Source organism: Amblyomma mixtum, chromosome 4 (genome assembly GCF_055824585.1).
Source record: "Amblyomma mixtum isolate Tamu chromosome 4, ASM5582458v1, whole genome shotgun sequence".
In the NCBI taxonomy this organism is placed as follows: domain Eukaryota; kingdom Metazoa; phylum Arthropoda; class Arachnida; order Ixodida; family Ixodidae; genus Amblyomma; species Amblyomma mixtum.
In genome coordinates this window covers 117,185,882-117,204,544 of record NC_143015.1, presented here as the reverse complement: position 1 = coordinate 117,204,544, position 18,663 = coordinate 117,185,882, and the positions used below count along the sequence as shown (strand labels likewise).

The following is an 18,663-nucleotide window of genomic DNA, read 5'->3' as shown; positions in this document are numbered from 1 at the left end:
GGAAGTCCCGTTCATTATTACACAGGTTGTGCGGCACACACGCACACCCATAACTATGTAGCAGCACTGTAGAACACATTTTGCATCACAAAGGTACAGCCGTCTGAAGCGCTGTTTGAGCAGCCCAAAAGTGTTTTCAATCGCCACTCTTCGCTGACTGTGTCGCTTGTTAAAGTTGTTTTTCCAAGCAGGAAAAGTGCTTTCATTACCCCTCAACGGGGTCATGAGCCATGGCATCAAGGGGTGCACACTTTCCCTTAGTACGTAAATGTCCCCGAAATCCAGAGCACGTGTGAAGAATGGGCTCTCTCAAGACGCAGGCGTGCACTGATCCAGGAAATCCAATGAACACGTTTAGGAACTTGTTCCTGTCAGCACATATCCCTTGTAGAATGACTGACAGCCACTTCTTTCGGCTGAAATAGGACTGCGCCGATTCACTTTAGGTCAGCATCTGTATGTGCGACCCGTTTATGCATCCGATGGCATTCCTTTGTCCCTTGCCACCACTCTTAAACCGGCCTTTGATACGAGTCATTTCTGCGTTACTGGGCCAGCATATGACTTCGCCGCTAATCGCGTGCAGGAAGTAGATTACTCGAGACACGCAAGCATGCACCGACGATTCGGCGACATCAAACTTCTCTTCAATGGCGTACATAGACATCTGTGAGCCGATGTACGCTAGTGCAATTAGGCATGTCTTTTCAGTAGGTATCTGATGACGTCCTTGAATCCTTCCGGAATGGAAGGCTGAAGCCTTGAATTTGCTACTCAGCCAGTCAAATGTCTCCCTAGATAGTCGAAACAATCTCTTAAATTCGTACTCATGGTACTTCCTCACCACGTTCTCATATCCAGAAATACCATTGGCATCTTCACGCACCACCAATGAGCAGCCGACCAAAATGCACAAGTAGTCCAATTCTTGCTCGGAGTCGCTGAAATCGAAGTCATCGTCCCTTTCAGAGTCCAATAGCTCCATTACAGCTTCGTAGAGTGCCACCATCACGGTCGTATAGCTGCAGACGGTACCCGAGATAAAGGATCACCCGTGCTAGGTGGCTGCTAGGTTGGTTAGGCCTTCACTTGCGTCTTCGTTTTGCCAGTGGGCGGTGCGCGCTAGTGTACGGGCTGTATCTGCACTTGTTTAACTGGCGCTGCATGCTCACGTGACCGCTTCGCACTGCTGCAAAACTAGTGCAGCCAGTGCAAACCAAATCTAAGAGACCTTAATTGATATAGCCTCTGCAGAAAGCCGGCATCAACAGACTGTAACCATACGAACACCGCAAGAAAACATTTTCTTGTTCAGTAAAGTGAATTACTTTCTTCTAACAGCGTCAGATGTTCTCATTTCCTCAGTTCTACCCCTTTTGCGGCGCCGTTCGCACCGAGGTGGGCGGTTGCCAAGGCAAAGCATAGCATAGCACTCTGATTGGTGTGATTGTAATGACTTCACGCGTGACGGCATTACATCTAGACCAATCAGCGTGACAGCGCGCCAATGAGTGCAAAAGAAGAAGACGACACGGACGCTTCTGCAAAAGAAGACCACGAATCAGACATTCTCAGGATGAGGAACACAGAGTCGGGCCAAAACATTTCTGCCTTACGGGCCACGGAGGGAGCAGCAAAGCGACGCTAGCGAGAAAAGAGATCTCCTCGGACCACAGACATTGAAGAAAGGCTACTTAGAAGCAAAGAACCGGCAGTTCGAACTGCGGCAATCAGGGCGGGTCGAATTAGTTGCCAGGACCCGAGCAGTTCCAGACGGTGAGGCATAATCTGTATGACCAAATAAGCAAGCCAAGACAGCACTTTAGACCGAAGCTTCAGCAAAGGCATTCACCAAATAGTTTCTGTACAACCGTCCGGCTGCAGCTGCTAGTTAACTGATCGGTTGGGGCTCAAGAACAGAGATGTCTGCCGTGACTCTGGTAAAGCAGCCAATGGTCTCGATGAAGTTTCCGGACAGCAACGATTCCATGTTCCGGCTATACATGACTCTGGACCATTCCCTGTGCAACACTCGTAACCATACTTTTTTCTACTTTACACCCAGCAGCCGTGCGCAGTCCTTCATTCTTAGCGGCTAGTGGCGACGTCGGTATAACGACGGTTGTGTAGTGTGTCGTACGAAACGTTCTCATGGCATAGGTGCCGGTGGCATCTGTAATTCGACAGGATTGGCGAGACGATCTGCGACAGCCATAAACCACGCCTACTTTAACCTGGCGTAAGCTAGTATGCCTGCAGGAAACTATGTACACTTGAATTAAAGTTCACTGCAGGCTTTACATTTGCTGTCATTTGGCATATCAACCTGTGAGTGTGGCATGACGTGTATGTTTCCTGCATAGATTTAAGACTTGCAAGATTGCGCGCATTTAGGATAATCGATGAGCCCAGCAGGTCAGCGTAGGTTCTTCCTCTGTTTACCTGAGGAGCGCATCGCAGAAATCACGTGATCTTGCGGAGCAACCCTCGCATGAAGTCATGATACACGGGTGGCAATCAGCGACGCTACGTCGTTTTATTCAGTATATCCCACCACCTCTTTTTCTTTTTTTCTTTCGCAAATATGCAGAAGCGTGGAGTCACGTGACTAGGACGAAGTCATTGCCATCCTCTCCACTGGAGACTCGCTGCTGTATCTTCAGCCAATAAGAGGTAGAGAAAGAGAAGGGCCTGGAAGAGTGGAAAGGAGAAAGTGGCATCAGACATCTTTAAAACAGGAGCAGGTAGGCGCGCATGACCTCGACATAAGCGTTTTTGTACTTCAAAATGCAAAGCAGTTACTTGACCACATTCTCTAAAAACTGTCTTGCACTGGGCTTGGACATTCAAGCCTCCGACGACCGAGGCGGCAGTTATTTTCAATTAATTTTGTTATTTACGTTGCAGTCCAGTAATAGATTGCCAATTGATGCCGTACATCAGATAACATGCACTTTGCAAGCCCAGAATCAGACAGTAAACCGTTTACAATATCAGCTTAGATTAGCCCCTGGTGATGACATGGTGGATGTGAGATATAATGCGGAAAATACGATGGGTATTTCGCTTTCCCTCGCAAAAAAGAAGCATGCGGTACACTCACATGTGAGGGTCAACGCCGCGCTGATGGTAGTGCTAAAGGAGCCAAAAGTGGTCTGGAGAGCCGCGTTCCCACTTATGGCCTGGTTGATGGCCGTGATCAGCTGGCAGGCAATGCCGTTAATGACAGCAAGGAACTGGGCTGCGGGAAGCTGACTCAGGATGCACTGTAGGCAAAGAAGTGCAATACCCGGTGACTGAAGGTCACCCAGGGTGATCCACAGAATATTTCTGGCAATCAAAAAGCAGCGGAAGCATTCACCGACGCGTTGCATAGTAGTGTATACATAGTAAAAGTAGGAAGCACGCCGGACTGCGACGAGTGTTAACAGGCTCGATTATTTTTTTCGTTTCGCAGTGACAGTTCATGTCGATTCCTTCATCACGTCGATGATAAAAGTTAACGATGTTGATTTCCCGACGTAAGAATTATTGTCGAGAGATGTGTGGCCACGTAGATTGATCCCCGAAATGCCACAAATCGTTGTAATACGGCTATCGCTCTTACTCTTATGGTCGCTGCCATTTTTATAAGGTTTTAGAATTTGCGGAAACGGCAGACAAAAATGCCACAAAAAATCACTTTTCAAGGTAAAAATTTGCTGAGATGTATGATAGCTGTGCTGTATACTCACAACAATGGACTGCACCGTGGACTGAACCATGTTGGTCTGCAAGAAGGAACGCACAGTGAATAGCAGAAAGGTGAGTCATTATTTGTTCGATATATTTAACGACGACGGCAACAATATGAGCGCGACAGCTAACCACGTTCTTAGCTGCCTATTCTAGTAACTACACGTCTTGCAGCACAAGCGAGGCACAGAGAAAGGGCAAAAAACAACGCTGAGACGCGCATTGCGGAGCCTTCTGCTTGTTGGCGTCTGGGTCCTGCTTGCGATTCCAGATATCCCCAAGTATGGGCCTACCCACCCATGCCGCCTTTGAAATAGCGCGAACTTTTCCCTAGAAACCAGTAAGGATTTGCGTCCTAAAAGATTCTTCCATTTGCATTGTCTTTTGTAAAGTTGCAGTAGACGCTGCAACGATGGCCATGGACACGTTCTCTCAGGTAAGCACTTTTTTTGGTCCCTGCCCTGTTGCTCTACATGAAAATTGAAAAATGACGTAATGAATTAATTATCCCCAGCCTATATCATGATCCTCTGAATGGATGGGAACCAGGAAATGGAAATTGGCACCTGGAAATCTAGTACGAATGCACTTCGCGAGCAGCATCGATGTCTACGTGCACGGCGAAGGCACTAAACGAGTTTAGTTTAGTTTAGTTTAGTTTAGTTTAGTTTAGTTTAGTTTAGTTCAGTTTAGTTTAGTTTAGTTTAGTTTAGTTTAGTTTAGTTTAGTTTAGTTTAGTTTAGTTTATGGGGTTTAACGTCCAAAGCAACTCGGGATATGAGAGACGCCGCAGTGGAGGGCTCCGGATATTTCTACCACCTGGGGTTCTTTAACGTCCACTGACATCGCACAGTACACGGCCATCTAGAATTTCTCCTCCAAAGAAATTCAACCTCCGCGGCCGGGATCGAACCCGCGTCTTTCGGGTCAGCAGCCGAGCACCATAACCACTGAGCCACCGCGGCGGCTAAGGCACTAAACGAGACGAAGTTAAAAACGAAACTTGTCAGAAACACGAAGTCCGACAACTTCAGATTTCTGCACATTGATTTAAATACTCTGTTGCACTGCTCGGAAACCGGGCAGTCAAAATGTGTGCAAGTAAAAATTTCAAATTCTGCCACACGGTGCTTCTGTAGGGTACAGCTACAGCCCAATATCTACAGCAAAAATTTCTCAAAAAACTTTCTCCAAAATATGTATAATGCACTATCTAATATATTTAGGAGAATCTTCAGTTAATTTTCATTAGAATAGTAAGTTAATGCGCTGTTAGATGAGGTAAACAGTTCTTCTAGCATATTTTACTTCTCCTTCTCGTTCTCCTACCTTGTCGTCTTAACTAGCCCTAAATGTCTTCACAGTGGCTGCACACTAATTATCCGCGGCCGTAATCCCATCACTAGTTTGTTTTTCCCCTAGCCTACAAAACGCGGAGAAACAATCCTGGCATCAGATGGCCTGTCGATTCATTTTGAATCCCGGTGTTCCCAGAATTTCCCTGACTCAGTCTCTTAGCAGGGCAGAAATTCATATAGGGACTACGTTGGGAGTCACTAAGAGCAGACCACTATGGATAGACTTGCCTCGTAGTTTGCTCATACAGCGTAAAGTAGCTTTGGGCACGCCGCGGTGGATCAGTGGTTCGGTGGATCGAAACCGAAAGGCGCGGGTTCGATCCCGACCGCGGTAGTCGCATTTCAATGGAGGCGAAGTTGTAGAGGCCCCTGCTCTGTGCGATGTCAGTGCACGTTAAAAAGCACCAGGTGGTCGAAATTTCCGGAGCCCTTCACTGCGGCGGCCCTCATAGCCAGAGTCCCTTTGGGACCTTAAAACCCATAAACCAAACCAAAGCAAAGTAGCTTTCCCAAATGTTCGCCCATAACATTCAATCGCCAAGTACCTTCTCGTTCACCGAAGTTACCAGTGAGACCTTATAATTTGTGTTTATTACGGTCTTCCTACTGTACAGTGACGTCATACTAAACCACAAACAAAAGCCGCATTAAATAGCGCCGGCACAGGGTGAGGGAAACGTTTGGTCCTCAATGACAGGCAACTTACGGTGGTAGGCGATCCAGCCGTGCACATCGTAGTCGTGTCACCGGCGCACTGCAAATGGTACAGAAGAAATTGATAATTGTTACGAGGCAAGATTAATTTTGGGGAAGCAAACTTCGCTACTACAAAGACACCCCATTCATTTCACCCTACGGTGTATTTCACCAAGAAAAGCAAATGATCCGGAAGTGAAAGTGATCGCTGAATAGAGAAAACACTGGGTCGTTGATCTGCGCAGGTAGAGTAGCTAGGAGGCTGTGGTAATATGTTCGCTAAATTGTCAAGTTCCGTATAGCTTTACAGAACCAGCGGTCCTTATACAGAAGCAGACCAGTGTTGGTCATGCTTGACATACCTAGAATGATGATGATGATAATGAAGACTGATCGTAAGAGGAAATCATTGAGAGGTATTTAAGATACACTGAAACTTCAGTTATGCTCGCACACTGCAGCCGAAGGATCTTTACCGAGCCAAGATTTCCCACGGCAGGCAGTCCAATGTTGATCGAGCCGAGGCAGGAGTCGTTCTTGATGAGGAAACTGAGACAGCCGGTCGAGTTGCAGAGCTGGTAGCTACCCAGGGCCCCGAGGTCGATGCCGACTGGAAAATTACGTGTGATTTGGTATCATGATAAAGAAGCAGAAAGGAAAACTGTTAGCATCCCAGTATTTCTGCTGTGTATTTGCCCTGTGCATACGCGCACTAACTAGGCTTGTGCCGACAAAATCTGATAACAAAATATACTCCTCAGCCGCAGAGACAGCAAAAATAACAAAAATTCACCAGTTCGAAATAAGCAAACAACGTTCAAACCTTCAATGAATTTCATGATGTATATAGCAACCACCTATTCCTTCAAAGCCTACAGTAGTATTCGCCATCTCCTCCCTACTGTAATTATGTAGCGCTTGGTGATGCCCTCTGTGAAACACCTTAATGCATTACGCGATGCTTCGTAGTTTAAGGACGGCTTGCGAATTGGCTCTTCCCTTAGTCATTAGATTTGGTTTGGTTTGGTTTTGGTTTATGGGGTTTAACGTCCCAAAGCGACTAAGGCTATGAGAGACGCCGTAGTGGAGGGTTCCGGAAATTTCGACCAGCTGTGGTTCTTTAACGTGCACTGACATAGCACAGTACACGGGCCTCTAGAATTTCGCCTCCAAAGAAGTTCAACCGCCGCTGCCGGGATTGAACCCGCGTCTTTCGGGTCAGCAGCCGAGCACCATAACCACTGAGCCACCGCGGCGGCAGTCATTGTATTTAAGAGGGTCCAGAAGCGTTCAGCAAATAACTACAAACTACGATAAAAAGTAATGAATCCGTATGCAAGCTTCGACGGTATATTTAATTGCTCGTAATTTTGATTCTATTACTCAAACAACACATCCTTCTTTCACGATTTGGAAAAAAAAACTTGTATCCCGCAGTTAATGTGAAATGTTCGTTTTTTTTTAGTTACCCTGGTTATCTCAGGAAACAAAGAATGCAATTATGTGAAAGCGAACGGATTTACAAGGTGACCTAAGTCAAGAAGTGACCCATGTTAGGATCCCTGTTGCCAAGAAGAGGGTTCTGCCGAGTCCAATAACGGCCTCGTTGCCAGCAGCAGAACCCTCTTGCTGATGTTAGAGCAAAAGCAACGTAATATGCTAGCATGTGATTCTTTTCTACACCGTGTGTTTAAACCCCCTATGAAGTTCTGTAATCTTTAAAAATAGACTTTCTGAGTTGCAAGAGCGCTTTTTTTTTTTTTTTGGGGGGGGGGGGGGGGCGGAGGGGGGCATAGGATTGCCAGCGGTGTAGCGCATCACAATGCAGCTAACATGTTCTAACTAGTAGAATGGTTAATATTATTGAATAGTTAACTTATTAACTGGTAATGTTAGACCCCTTGTTTATTGAGAACTTTGAGCTCCAACGTAAGTAATATCCATATCAGTTGTTAGAATTTCGAAAACGCAGCAACCTTCGGCGCTGTGACCCAACAAATAGTGCCTGCATCGCGCCAAAATGCATGTGCTTTCGAGAAGCTTTCATGCTAAGTAAAATCTATAGTTTCTTACGGTATTGCTTACGGTGTTAACCCAATAAATAACGAGCAGTTATAGTTTAACAGTTAACTCACCAATGTTACGGTTAGGATAAGAAAACTTTTAATTTGCTTATCACGTTCGCACTGAAGCCTCCAATAAATTTCAATATTATGGTTTATGGTTACTGGGGTTTAACGTCCCAAAACGACTCAGGCTATGAGGGACGCCGTAGTGAAGGGTTCCGTGAATTTCGACTAGCTGGGGTTCTTTAACGTGCACTGACATCGCACAGTACACGGGCCTCTAGAATTTCGCCTCCATCGGAATTCGACCGCCGTAGCCGGGATCGAGCCCGCGTCTTTCGGGTCAGCAACCGGGCGCATAACCATGCACTGAGCTGTCGCAGCGGCTACGGTCATCAATATTAGATAAGCAGCCTACTAGTCAGCACGTCTTAGCAGTATTATGATGTGATACACGGCTGACAAAAAAAAAACTTTTTTTTCTAAAAGTAAATGGCGCAGTAATTGTGTCACATCTCGGTGGCTACCCGAACAGCGCCGTCAGACCCGCTTTGTTTTTCTTTGCTTATTTTTCTGAGCTTGCTGACGGAAGATGTGTCGTCTCTAGACTCATTGCGCGTTTCTTATGACAATGTCACGTGCAGGATTGTCTCCAGTAATATCTTCTGTCCGTATTACGTTCCTGTTCTTGTTGCTTCTCTGAAAATGGTCTGATCTTTCTGGTTCATCACCACGGTTCGCTTACTCAATGCTCTGTAGGGCCACTAATTTATTTCAAATTACTCAATCAATAAAAAATCAAGTTAACAGATAAATCACAGCTTTAAAGAATTAGCCTATGTGTTCTGGCTTGTATATTATTTCTACGCTGCGCCTATAAAGTTCGGCTTGGTCCTTTGGATAAATCGTTCAAGGAGTACACTGTTCAAACTAAAGAACTGCGAGGACACTTTGTCAACTAAAGTGTTGAGAGGCGAAAGCCGAGGACAATCTGCCGTGACGACTTCCGGTGCATGTGACGTCACACCGTTCCCGTGGCTATATCGATACCCAAATTATACATCTTCCGGGGATCTTAAGTGTTAAATACGCTTAATTATACTTTTTTTCTCTCTAATTTGAAACAAATCCGACGTTTTTCCGACCATTCTGTGATATTTTTCACTATGCCGTGAAGACTTCCGCCGGATGTGATGTCACACCATTCCCGTGGCTATATTGACGTCTGCGCCATTTCGACGCAATTTCGACATTTTTGCCCTATAATTATTGAATTATTTAGTCTGCAGTCATCAAACTTAGCTTCTAAGTTTAATCTTTCCTCTTCTATCTGAAGCAACCATTAGTTTTATTTTATCTTTTTTAGTTCCCGAGTTCAACGCGTGTGACACGCTTCGTTAACGGACGACAGTATCAGCCATTAAAGGCTTTCGCCTTAAAAGTTGCAGTATGCTCACTTGGAATGTTCCGGTTTGCCATGAGCAGCAGCAGACCGGACAGGGCGCTGACGATTCCTTGAGGCGAGCCGTACTGGTAGATTCCCTGAATGACGCACTGAAAGAACAACGTCGCGACTAAGTTTCCCCGTCATAGGTCAGCTGCCAATCGCTTAACTACCAGGAGAGAAGCGATGGGGAACAACGACGTCTGAATAGGGAGTCTCGGCTTCAATTGTACACGTACAAAAAACGCCGTTTCGAGCAAAGTGCGGCAGCCGGACATTTGAGCGCCTAATATTTATTATAGGAATACACATCACGGCGAAAAGCCGTAGTGCAGCGCCCTACAATGACAAAATCGTGTATACCGAAAATCGCAGTACCAAAATCGTAATAAACGGTGCTCTTTGGGAAGTTCGTCTACATGGACATTTGCGTGCGGAATGAACGATGTCCTGAGGATCACCTGTTGCATCTTTGTCAGTATCGTAAGTTAAGAGCGTGATCTGGGCGTAGTGTGTGTGACGACGTCAAATTGAACTTTAGTCGCCAGTCAACATGGAAAACAGGTTTTAAAAGCGTGGAAGGCGACTAGGTTGTTTTCTTGCGCCTAAAGGAAAATCCGCCTTTCCCCGAGAGAAAAAGCGATCTTGAAAGGGATACTATGTACGACTGCACAGCAATTTTGTTGCCCCGGTACGATATAGCTTAAGTCTGCAGTGAAGCTCCACCCATCGCGACAAAACATGCAGTCGTTTATTAAACCGTTCCTAGTTTTCTGAGTAAGAAGCAAATCAAAAGACCTAATTACTAGTTCGCGAATTTCCACGCATCTGACGAGTTTAGCTAGGTGAAACTTTAAAAAACTGATTTTATTAGTATGACAGAAGCCAACAGCCACAAAAACCAAGGGGCACAGGGGATTTTTTTATTATTTTATTTATTTTGTGGTGTTGATTAATTTACAATATTACTGAATATGTTATCGCTTAAAGCTAATTGATTAGAAATGCAGAAGAAAAAACAACCACATGCCGCCGGTGGGATCCGATCCCACGACCTCCGAATTACGCGTCCGGTGCTCTACCTCTGAGCTACGGCCACGGCTGTCAAATCTTCTGCTTTCGGGGGTATTTATGTTTAAAAGTAACCTAACCTTGAGAGTGTTCATCAGCGCCACCCACGTTCATAAGCGGCGGACGTAGAACGTCCTGAGTTACCGCAGGTGTGACGTAGAACGTCATCGAACGGAAAGGGTGGAAGCTACGTGAGAACCCTCTTATGCTTCCTATGGCGTCAAGGCTGCCAGAACCGAGGCCCTCGCTAAGCAATTAAGCAAACAAGGGAAGGGGAATGAGGGGCTCGTTATAAATATGACAGAAGCCAACAGCCACAGAAACCAAGGGGCACAGGGAATTTTTTTTTTAATTATTTTATTTATTTTGTGGTGTTGATCAATTTAGAATATTACTGAATATGTTATCGCTTAAAGCTAATTGATTAGAAAAGCAGAAGAAAAAACAACCACATGCCGCCGGTGGGATCCGAACCCACGACCTCCGAATTACGCGTCCGGTGCTCTACCTGTTACGCTTGATAAGCGCCGCAATATAGAACCTCGCGCGTCCTCCCGAAGCTTAGCAACTGCGCTTTCTTTATATTTCAGAAATAAATTTAGAGTGCTTTCTTTTTTAATCTTTTAGCCTGGTAGCAGAGGATGCATATATTGTCGAGAAAATTGCGATTTAAAATGTGACACTTTATTTTCAGCCACTTAATTTGACCCTGTGACGGTACAGTCGCGAAGGATTCGAGATCGCTTTTTGCAAGTCAGTACCACTGTAGCATCTCAGTATCTTTCAGGGAGGTAAAAGAATTAAGAGGACAGTCATGAGGGGGGGGGGCGGCTCGGGCCGCTCGAGATCGGGTAGCTCGGAAAGGTTTTTCTTTTTTTGTTTTCACGCCTGTTCGGTTTCATACACGGGAAATTCTTTTTTGGTCAGTGCGAAAGACGGAGGGGTCACGTATTTGTTTTTTTTTCTTTATGGGGTAACGTATTTGTGTTCTTTCATTGTCACCATAGGAAATTCTTCTATTGCTTCTCTGAGCTGTAGATTTTAAAATTTTCTTTTGTCCATGCCTGTTTTCTTACGTCGGAAGTTTCATTCGTAGTGTCTATTTCTATCCCACACTTATCCAAAACAGGGCTGTATAATTCATTACGAAATGCCAATTAGTCAAATTCGTAAGTCTTTTGTCGTCCCCGGAAGGTGATCCGAGAAATCTCATAATCTCCAAGACTCATCGCTAGCAGACTGGAGTGGCAGTGACACCTGCAGACATTGCAGAAAACTAAGATACCCGAGTGGAGTGGCAGTGACCCCTGATGACATTGCAGACAACTAAGGTACCCGACTGGAGTGGCAGTGACCCCTGGTGGCATTGCAGACAACTAAGGTACCCGACTGCAGTGACAGTGACCACTGGCTACATTTCAGACAACTGAGGTACCCGACTGCAAGGCAGTCACCCCTGGTGGCATTGCTGACAACTAAGGTACCCGCTGGAGTGACAGTGACCCCTGGAGGCATTGCAGACAACTAAGGTACCCGACTGGAGTGACAGTGACCCCTGGTGGCATTGCAGACAACTAAGGTACCCGACTGGAGTGACAGTGACCCCTGGTGACATTGCAGACAACTAAGCTACCCGACTGGAGTGACAGTGACCCCTGGTGGCATTGCAGACAACTAAGGTACCCGACTGGAGTGACAGTGACCCCTGGTGACATTGCAGACAACTAAGGTACCCGACTGCAGTGACAGTGACCCCTGGTGGCATTGCAGACAACTAAGGTACCCGACTGCAGTGACAGTGACCCCTGGTGGCATTGCAGACAACTAAGGTACCCGACTGGAGTGACAGTGACCCCTGGTGGCATTGCAGACAACTAAGGTACCCGACCGCAGTGACAGTGACCACTGGCTACATTTCAGACAACTGAGGTACCCGACTGCAAGGCAGTCACCCCTGGTGGCATTGCTGACAACTAAGGTACCCGCTGGAGTGACAGTGACCCCTGGTGGCATTGCAGACAACTAAGGTACCCGACTGGAGTGACAGTGACCCCTGGTGGCATTGCAGACAACTAAGGTACCCGACTGGAGTGACAGTGACCCCTGGTGACATTGCAGACAACTAAGCTACCCGACTGGAGTGACAGTGACCCCTGGTGGCATTGCAGACAACTAAGGTACCCGACTGGAGTGACAGTGACCTCTGGTGATATTGCAGACAACTAAGGTACCCTGATTGGAGTGACCGTGACCCCTGGTGGCATTGCAGACAACTAAGGTACACGACTGGAGTGACAGTGACCCCTGGTGGCATTGCAGACAACTAAGGTACCCGACTGCAGTGACAGTGACCACTGGCTACATTTCAGACAACTGAGGTACCCGACTGCAAGGCAGTCACCCCTGGTGGCATTGCTGACAACTAAGGTACCCGCTGGAGTGACAGTGACCCCTGGTGGCATTGCAGACAACTAAGGTACCCGACTGGAGTGACAGTGACCCCTGGTGGCATTGCAGACAACTAAGGTACCCGACTGGAGTGACAGTGACCCCTGGTGACATTGCAGACAACTAAGCTACCCGACTGGAGTGACAGTGACCCCTGGTGGCATTGCAGACAACTAAGGTACCCGACTGGAGTGACAGTGACCCCTGGTGACATTGCAGACAACTAAGGTACCCTGATTGGAGTGACCGTGACCCCTGGTGGCATTGCAGACAACTAAGGTACACGACTGGAGTGACAGTGACCCCTGGTGGCATTGCAGACAACTAAGGTACCCGACTGCAGTGACAGTGACCACTGGCTACATTTCAGACAACTGAGGTACCCGACTGCAAGGCAGTGACCCCTGGTGGCATTGCAGACAACTAAGGTACCCGACTGGAGTGACAGTGACCCCTGGTGGCACTGTAAAGAACTAAAGACAAAGACAATCGCTCTAAAAGTTATTAAAGCGCCAGTTTTGCGGTGAAAGACCCATATTCAGCACTACAAACCAATGTCGTCCTTTCTTACACGTCACACCTGCGTTAGTGACTGAAAAGACCGCCATGCGGAGATTTCTAGCAGAAGAGAACGCAGGGAAGTCTTGAACTTACGTTGGTGATCTTGATTATTCCTTGAGTGCTTCCGCTCGTCTGCAACAAAAAACAAGAAGGGGCGATTGAGGTTCCATGCTAACACTATATAAACTTAATGATGACTATACGAAGTGTTTCAGGGTAGCCAGCCAAAAATTTTTAAAAATGGGGTGTTTCACGGACAAAAATGTCTTTTGCGGCAGAGTTATACCACCATCGACGGACATCAAAAAACGGGTCAATAAAGTTGACTAATAAACCGTTAAACTAATTTCAAATGACCTTTTTTACCTTCACTGTGAGCAGACTGCCTGCAATCAGCGATATGTGGCTGGTCGTAAGTAAAGGCCATATCAGTTTTTAAAAATCCGTAAATTCAATTAATCTCGGCGCTGTAGCAAAATAAATTTTCGCAACATTCTGAAAAAATACATGCGCTTTCGAAAAGCGTGCAGGCAAAACAACTCTTAGACTGCACTAACAAGTCGAAATATAAAAATTTTGTCGAGCCACAGCGCCGACGGTAGTCGCGTTTTCGAAGTTCTAAGACTGCTATGTCTATTACTGATGACCGTCTGTATCTAACCTATACACATGTGACCGCGCCTTGGGAAAAGCCCCTTTGCAAACATAACCAAAATATAACATGCAGCGGGTACTCTATTATGCAGGACGAATAAATAGAAGAACCCTCTCTATATATAACTTTTAGAACGCAATGCAAAAAAAAGTGAAGCACGGAAAACAGCACACATTCTCAACTATGCGGCAGCCCTTTAAGTAACAACACGAATGATTATAGAAATGAAAAAATTAGTGACTGAGGGACTGAGAAGTCATCAAGTCGGAAGAAGAAAGAAAAAACACCATGAGTTTAACGCCCTAACGAACGCATTCTTTTTTAAAAAAGGGGGTAAAATTGTTCCTTTAGTACCCGTGCTGTCATCTGTCGGCAAATTAAAGCACAGTGTTCGACTTAAACCGGAAAGCGTGCGCTCGAAAACACACGTCAAGCACGACTCGCCAGGTTCCAGAATTGACACGTGACTTATGACGAGCCTGGCTCGTCCACGTGCGCTAGAAGTTAAAAGAAAATGCTGAGAGCTTAGCGAATAGTGAGATTCAAAAGGGAGAAAACTCACGATTAAACTGCCACAGAAGTTCGTTGCAGTGCCGGCGCACTGAAATGGAAAAAAATAACAAGAACCATATTTATGCACTGTTTGTTCGCGCCTCTAAAAAGAAAGAGAGCTAAAGCTTTCCAGGTGAGGCATGATCTCGATAACACTTCCAATTAACTTTATAAGCGCCCCGCAATACAGTTTGCCGCTATCCGTGTGGCCGCATAGTGGCCAAGGGTACCAATCCTGAGGCGGCCAACAGGCGCTCGGGCCGTTAGTCGCTGCCTCCATCTTGTATAGGAAGTGAGCATTTGCATCGAATTTGACCTATATGTCTCATCTTAATTTGTTTCGGAGGGCTCCTTTTATGCTTCAAATGCCACGGCTCCGAAACAGAAGAACAGTGTGGTAGGCGGTAGCGTTTTGTTTCTTTAAAGAAAGTGCATCATATCTTTAAAGAAATTTCACATTAACATCAACCCCCACTCACTCTAAGCTGGTTCAAGGCATTCGCTAGGGCTTAATAATATTGCACGCTACTACCAAGTAGTGATTATAATTGTCAAGGAAGTCGTCTGGAGGTCACAAAGCTGAACGAGTTGGTTTCAATTTGCCAACAGCGCGAGAGACGGCGACCAAGAAAGACACAAGACAGACACTGGAATCACAGAGGTTAGCGAGGTTGAAGCTTGCGCACGAAAAAGAGTCCAAAGAACTAACAATATACTTCTGGACGACAAAAAGCTGAGCGCGTTTTGCGGTTGGCTGTTTTGAGTCCTTCGCGCTGTAACAGTATGACAAAGTTGTGCCGGCAGCTGAATTTGCCTACGACTATCGTGGAGCTGTCGCGAGCAGCGATGCCAAACGCAAATTTTAAATTCACCGTCGCCATTGGCGGCGCTGAATGCTGCGCTCTAGCAGCAGCGCCACCTGGAAGCGGAATGGACACATCTCGTTGCTATTACTGCGCCCCTGAAAAACTATGACCTCATCAGTACTTTCAGCCCATGCTATATTTTTCTGAAGAATCCTGTGAAGCGTCGGAAGCATCATCCTCAATGTATATTTACTTTTCCCGCATGTTCCAGCTTTGCCTTCCTCTTCTGGCATAACATAGATTGTAAACCAGGTACTTCTAGAGTGAACAGCATATGCGCGCGAACGACTGACGTTTTTCGCATCCTCGCAGCGTTTAGACAGCAGGCGACTCTGGGAGACATTACTACTAGGCACTTGGCCGGAGAGCCGGAAAGCTCCGCAGGCACGCGGGCGTTTTGTAGCGAAAGCTACATTGGCCAAGAACTTGCGATTTCGCTGTGGCCGTGCTCCGAGGAGGCACGAAGACCGACCTTGAGCCGTTGCCTAGCAACCGCCGCAGGTGGCAGGCGCCGCGCGCTCTCCGCGCCATCTGGGATGACGTCACACCGCGCGCCTCGTCGTGGAGCCGTCGCCACCGTTTGATATGACGTCACACCACTTGCCTCGTTGTTGCGCGAGCTTTCGCTACGTATATCCTGGCATAGCCGAGCTGGGCCGCTGCCAATTTTTTTAACCTTTTTGACCAACACAAGCCTCTACTCCAGATTGTGGTGCCCAGAAATGTGCGTGAACTTCGAACTACATCCTCACCCATAACTAACCTCTTTCTGCTCCTCTCCCCCTTCCCCAGGGCAGACTAGCAAGCCGGATGTTCATCTTTTCGGCCGACCTCTGTGCCTTTCCATTCAGCAAACTAATTCATTCAATCATTTTTTTCCTCCACCAATCCTTGTTTCGACTTGTGGATTTCAACGTTTGCTTTGATGACACTCGTGCATTCGAAACCTGATGATGTTTCTACACTTCCGGCTGTAAACTAGCAATGAAATGTTGGGATAGTTTGCTAGCTGCTGATAATTGATTTTTAATGTTATCCAACTCGAACAATGTGCAGACCGGATCAAATTCAGACTCACATTTCCGATGTTGAGGATATTGCTGATGGTGATGTTGACGCACGAGGCTGAAAAGATATAGGACGAAATAAGTTCGGGCATTATGAAAGCATGACGCTCACTCAGTCGCGAGAAATTTTTATCTTCAGCCTACACACAATAATGAGTAACACCTTTGCGTTTTCTCTGAGTCCTTATAATTTCATTTCGTCCCAGACGTCATAAATTGCTCCCCTTTGCGTCGAAAACAAAAGGACATCTTTCTCATGAACACGAGGACTACCAAGAAAAAAGTAAATGTGATTATCATGGCTGTACTTAAGGACTGCAGCATCGCTGCATTAGTCTGAACTAATCAAAGCCTAGTCCAAATAATGGTAGTCAGGCTTTCAAATGTATTTGGTATGCTGTAAGTTAAAGCACAAAGGTGGCTTCGTAGAAGGCATCTTAGTGAAATAATAAAGATGATACGTGGCGGAGCATGCAATTGTCCTGGTTATAAGCTTCAACGAGCTAACATTTTTCCGAATAGCCACATTAGTTCACATTAACTGGTATTCGGTTCAACTAGCATTATTTCTCCACCGCCAAAGAGTAATAATGTTCTAAATCGAAGCGCGACAAGCATACTCCTTCTTTTAAGCTAACTCTCGCTGTATGTGCCATGCAGACAGCCATCATCCAGCTAAAGCTTGTACTAAAGGTGTCTTATGTTTCGAACAACGGCCATGCGCCATGTCCTACTGTACAAGGCCCAAGTGAATGATTGAATTTCTCCTTCCATGGAATCACAGAACAGCAAGGATTAAAATCGCCTTTTTGGATACCTGGCCTCCATCCGAAGAATACCAGTTCTTAACAATCGATGCTAATAGTATTACGTTGCGGAGTTATATCCTGGTCGCTACTGTATTCCTCTCATGCACACTTTTCGCTGTAAGTAAAGATTCAACCGTGTCCTCGACTGGAACAGACGTCCTGCGGGCGTCGTATGTGTCTTCCGTGCCGTTCAGAATCTGTGAAGAATGCAGCAGAGCTCAAAGCATACAAAGAGATCTAGGACTTGTAAGGCTGCTGGCGTGCAAAAATTTCGGAGGCTCCGGCAGAAACCGCCTGAAACAGTCTACCGCCAGCGCTTCACCTCCTTTGCATCTCCTCCTCTTTTGTGCTCTCACAATTCAGTGTGTATCATTTTCTTTTCCCAGTAAGCGTCAGTACCACGCCCACAACATTCTCTGCTTTCCAGCTTGCGCCGTCGAAGGCTTTTCCATATACAGACGCATTAGCCCTGACACACAGGCTCAGGTATGGGGAGGTTGTCTGACTACAGAACGGAAAGTTCCACAGTTCCGAATATAAAGCCAGGCACTTTGATAGCACAAGCGCTGTAGCAGTGAGGCCGTTTGATTTCCAGAAACAGGAAGCGACCCGACGCGTTTTGTAGTTAGTACGCTGAGGAGACTAATGTTCCATATTTCCCTTTTGGGGACTGTTTCGAGACCCAAAGAAGGCCACATATATTTTTGATGCTGGCGGCCCAGTGTTTCAACATATGGAAACGGAATCGGCGATAAAGATGTTGCTTTAATCACTATTCAAGTATTCAAGTGTCTACCTGATGTCATATTGACAGCGTATCAGGGGTTATTTGCGTCTCCGAAAGTAACTCACTGAGTAGACAGCTAGCCAGAAAAAAAAAATATAGCAGCATTTTTTTCTGTTTTTATTCAACTGTAAAAAGTATGTGCAGTATTCTAGGGCCAGCATTAAATTTTCCTGGCAATAAAATCAGATGAAAACAATATGGACTCAATCTTTTCCTGCCCTATCAGCTTTTCAGGCCAGTAGGCATTTTGCAATGCACGTTCTCTGGTATAATTTAAACCTCAAGAAGTTTTTAACGCTTACAGGAATATCACTAAAACCATAATATGCTTTTAGCTCGCTTTATCGGTCGATGAAGGATAGAATCATTAAGGCTCTATATATTATTGCAAAGTAAAGGTTCTTAAATTAGCACGTGTGCTTACTCGCCAATGACGCTGATGCAGAAGTCATGGCTGAAGCAACCAGAAGGACAACGAGGACTTTGGCAGAGGCCATGCTTGATTCGAGTGTCCGGCAGGCGGGTATGACAGCGACCAGACAGGTAAA

The 18,663-nt window shown here is 46.1% G+C and overlaps 1 protein-coding gene across 1 annotated transcript; it reads right to left on the bottom strand.

The window, feature by feature from the left end:
* Window positions 1–2,149: 2,149 nt before the first annotated feature.
* LOC149348044 (uncharacterized) lies at window positions 2,150–18,663 on the bottom strand. Its single transcript, XM_089541667.1, has 10 exons — window positions 18,540–18,663; window positions 16,531–16,577; window positions 14,597–14,635; window positions 13,473–13,511; window positions 9,313–9,409; window positions 6,266–6,399; window positions 5,800–5,847; window positions 3,735–3,770; window positions 3,104–3,266; window positions 2,150–2,202 (listed from the first exon to the last, which is right to left on the bottom strand). Exons 1-10 carry the CDS (start codon window positions 18,610–18,612, stop codon window positions 2,150–2,152), a joined length of 729 nt encoding a protein of 242 aa, XP_089397793.1. The 5' UTR covers window positions 18,613–18,663.